At 56.9% G+C, this 4,359-nt stretch overlaps 1 protein-coding gene across 1 annotated transcript; it reads left to right on the top strand.

The window, feature by feature from the left end:
- The first annotated feature begins 1,025 nt into the window (after positions 1 to 1,025).
- On the top strand, positions 1,026 to 3,983 carry LOC113004546. The gene has a single exon (XM_026138152.2). The coding sequence runs from the start codon at positions 1,026 to 1,028 to the stop codon at positions 3,981 to 3,983; it is 2,958 nt and encodes a 985-aa protein (XP_025993937.2).
- The last annotated feature ends 376 nt before the right edge of the window (positions 3,984 to 4,359 follow it).

Below are 4,359 nucleotides of genomic sequence, written 5' to 3' on the forward strand. Positions count from 1 at the left end.
AGCACGGATACCGTTTGTTTTCTGTTCCTGAATTCCCTGAATTAGTGTGCACTTAAAATGAAATAGGTATATATTTGAAAGTTAGTGAAAGCAAGAAGGAACGTTCCAGTGCAGTCTAGTGCAGGAATAGAAAACAAACGGATAGATTCCAGGCGCTTTTGACTCTAAAGTATACCCATGCAGCGTCATTGATTCTGTCCCTCAGAAAATTTTCCAAACGGAGAAGTTATCACTTTGTACATACTCGCTGTTTATGATTAATGTAACGACTAGAGCTTATTGTTCGTTACGTTAATCATAAACTGTAAAGGCTGTTCCACAATGAGTTGAAAGGCGCAGTTGCAAATCGAGAGTGACTAGTTGACAGTCGCTTTTTGTAAATAATTTCAACGCCTAATTCACATTTGAATGTTGAAAGGTGCCAATTGAAAGTTTGGTTAGGCGAATTATGTGAGCACCACAGACGTTCAAGATCGATGTTACTACCGAAAATTATTGTTCGGGATCGCGGCTGGTCGGGCGCATCACGCTCATCGCGCGTGACGGCTCTTTTCCCGCTCGCTCGGCGGAATGCTGCTGGCGAGCGGTGAAGCCGTGCTTGCCGAGTGGCGAATTCCTGGTTCTGACAAACAATAACAGCGAGCCTTCTCGAAGGATCTACGGACTTCGGTAACCGTCGTATTTACTGAATTCCTACCGGGGTCTTTCGGGGAGGATCGCTGTTTATATAAGGAGAAAATCTCGGGCGCGGCTCGCAGTTCCTAGAGAGCAAATCGAGCGACTTGTAATCGACGCTGTAGGCCGATCTGCTTTGGCTAACCGGGCTTCACTTCTGGCCGTCCCCTCTTTTCGTTTCCCGCCGAGTTTTCGTTGCTCTGCCTCTCACTCGCTGTACATCTCCGCTCGCGCACATTCGCTGGTCCTTCGAGCCGGATTCTCTTGTTGCTGGTGCCGGTGTTGGAGTGAGTGCAGTGACGGTGAAGTGACTCGATAATCCTGCAAGCGGCATCCGTTATTGGAGTGAAATGAGTCACCCTGTGGAAGATCTCGTGCAAGCACAGCACGACTTGTTCGGGTTGCTTTCGCGATTGTATGAGAATATGAAGAAAGCAGGAGAAGCTAATATCACACTCGGACTATTGGAAGCCCGCCTCCAGACGTTGGAAGGTTATTGGAGTAAGTTCGTGACACGTCATGAGCAGTTGCTCATGGAGTACGGGGACGACCTTGAGGAGCACGAGTATGTGACAGACGACTTGATGCTCAAGGCGGACATTTCTTATCACACGCAGAAGGGCAAGTATCTGGACGACATGCGCGCGATAACTAGTCCGGGCAAAGCGGCGGTCGCCGCGCCCGATGCTGCCGTCGCAGCAGCCGCTCCCGCCGTCGCGGTGGCGGCTCCCGTCGCTACGAAGTTGCCTCGCATTTCCATACCTCAGTTTTCCGGACGGTATGAAGACTGGCCAGCCTTTCGTGACCTCTTCACTTCTCTAGTAGTCCGAAACCCGTCCGCCTCGTCGGTGGAGAAGCTGCACTATTTGAAAACGAGCTTGAAGGGGGAAGCAGAACAGGTGACTCGACAACTGCCAACAACGGACGCTAACTTTGAGCGTACCTCGCGTGCCCTGGTCGATCACTATGAGAACAGGAGGCTCCTGGTGCGGTCCTACATCTCCAGGCTGTTATCACTGACTAAGATGAAAGGTGAGTCTGCTGCCGAGTTACGCAAAATCTATCATTGCGTGCAGACTACCTTAGGCTCATTGGAGGGGGTCGGTCGACCCTTGGCGCGGAGTGACGATCTTTGCGTGCAACTAATCACGGAACTTCTTGACACGGTGTCGCGGCGCGAGTGGGAGACGCAGCTCAGCCGGACGACGGAACCGCCGTCTCTCGATGAGTTGCTTGTTTTCATTAATCAACGGATGCGTACCCTCGAGTCTCTTGCACCCGCGAAGAGCGAAACGAACGCTTCCAAGGGCAGTTCGAGTTCTACCCGGTCGAGGACCGCGTTGCAGGTCCGTAAGCAGGACAGTCAGCGAGGCCGCTGCTTCCTATGCAATGGTGAACATTACGTGCGGCAATGCGAGAAGTATCTCGGGAAATCGGTGGCAGAGCGCAGGCAGTACGTGGAGGCAAATAACTTGTGCGTGAATTGCCTCGGGAGGCATAAGTTATCCGAATGCCCGTCGCGGAAAACATGCTTATCGTGCAGCGAGCGTCACTACTCGACGTTGCATGACGCCTTCGTCGCCGTCGCTGCGGTCACGGTTCACACCACAACACCGAGACCAGCTGCTGCTGTCGCCACGCTTGTGATGACCGCGCGCGTCCGCGTAACCGACCGACACGGTGTCGATCACTTTGCGCGGGCTCTGATCGATCCTGGGGCTGAGTCCTCGCTGGTGACGGAGTCATTGGCGCAGCGACTCCGGCTGCCCCGTTCGCACACTTCTGTGGCGGTATTCGGGGTCGGTGGTGTCCAGACAGGTGTTGCCCGCGGACGAATTGACTTGCGTGTCTCGCCTCGCCGGGAGGGCTCCCCGATTGTTGTGTCGGCACTGATCTTCCCTCGCTTGCCGCTCTACGAGAGCGATATGCAGGCCGACAGTACAGGGTGGCCTCATCTCGCTGGCCTGGCTCTCGCTGACCCGGACTTTCTGAGGGCGGACCCGGTGGACATCCTCTTGAGCGCGAACGTGTACGCCGCCATCCTCCAGACCGGGCTGCGGAAGGGCGGGCCTGGCCAACCTGCGGCGCAGCGGACATCATTTGGCTGGCTTCTCGTGGGGCCCGTCGGCACGGCGGAGACTCCTCCGCGTGCTCTGACCTTGCAGTGCCGTGTTGAGGACGACCTCGCTTCTTTGGTGAGAGGATTCTGGCAGCAGGAGGAGCTGCCTGTGGGACCCGCACCTTTCACTCCGCTCGACCAGGAGTGTGAGGACCTGTTCCGTCGCATGCATCGCCGTCAAGACGACGGCCGTTACATCGTGCGCCTCCCGGTGGTTGACCCGCTGCCGGACTTGACTGCTACGAAGCGCGCTGCCTTGCGCGCCCTCACCGCGACGGAGAAGAGGTTCGCTCGAGATGACCGACTGCGCGAGCTGTACCTCGACTTCATGCGCACGTATGAGGAGCTCGGACACATGGTTCGCTCGGACGCTGCAACGGGAGCCAGAGTGAGCTATTTACCTCATCATGGCGTACTGCGTGAGGCCAGCTCGACCACTAAGCTGCGCGTGGTATTCAACGGCTCTGCAACTGGCTCCTGCGGAGAGTCGCTGAATCGGAGCCTCCTGGTGGGCCCGAATCTGTTACCTCCGCTCGCTGACGTCTTGCTGCGCTGGCGATTGCATCGCTACGTCCTGGCCACGGACGTAGAGAAGATGTATCGCCAGATTCTGGTCCACCCTGAGGACCGGGACCTCCAGCGCATCCTTTGGCGGTATAGCGCCCGGGATGAAGTAGCGGAGTTCCGCCTGAATACCGTGACATACGGCTTAGCGTGTGCGCCGTTCCTGGCCATGCGCACTCTCCGCCAGCTGGCCGACGATGAAGCGGACAACTACCCGCTGGCTGCTCGAGCTCTCTATCGGGACGTCTACATGGATGACGTCTTAACAGGTGCCTCGAGTCTGGAGGAGGCGTTTGAGCTACGCCGACAGTTGACCGACCTGTGCATGGCGGGCGGCTTCCCCCTGCGCAAGTGGTCGGCCAACGAGACGCGAATCTTACAAGACGTTCCAGCGGAACACCGCATGCAGCAGGCGCTGCGAGACTGGGGACCGCACGAGACACACGGTACCTTGGGCTTGCGGTGGCATCCCGCTACTGACGAATTTTCATTCACCATCCCTGCTATCTCGTTGACCGAGGTGACAAAGAGATCGGTACTGTCCTTTACTGCCCGACTGTTTGATCCTCTAGGTTGGCTGGCTCCGGCAGTGGTGCGAGCCAAGATCGCCTTCCAGTCGACTTAGCTGATGGGTCTTGGCTGGGACGATCCTCTCAACGAGGGGGCGAGACAGCTGTGGCGCGAGTACGAGGCTGCTCTTCTCCGTCTGCGGGATGTACGAATTCCGCGACGATTGGACGCCGGTTTGTTGAGCGGTGACGTGGAGCTCCATGGCTTTGCCGACGCCTCTGAGCGCGCCTATGCTGCTGTCACCTACTTGCGGACGGGCTCTGGTGCGTCCTGGAGGACCTGCCTTATCGCGGCCAGGACAAAGGTCGCGCCCTTGAAACCTGTGACTCTGCCAAGGTTGGAGTTGTGCGCTGCTACACTTCTTGCAAGACTGGCGGCGCATGTCCGAGCTACGCTCGGTCTTGACAGGACGGCGATGCATTTGTGGTCGG

Source organism: Solenopsis invicta, chromosome 14, assembly GCF_016802725.1.
Source record: "Solenopsis invicta isolate M01_SB chromosome 14, UNIL_Sinv_3.0, whole genome shotgun sequence".
NCBI lineage: Eukaryota > Metazoa > Arthropoda > Insecta > Hymenoptera > Formicidae > Solenopsis > Solenopsis invicta.

What these genes read in the sequence shown, in the direction of transcription:
- LOC113004546 (XM_026138152.2), top strand. Translation starts at nt 1,026, where the DNA reads ATGAGTCACCCTGTGGAAGATCTCGTGCAAGCACAGCACGACTTGTTC.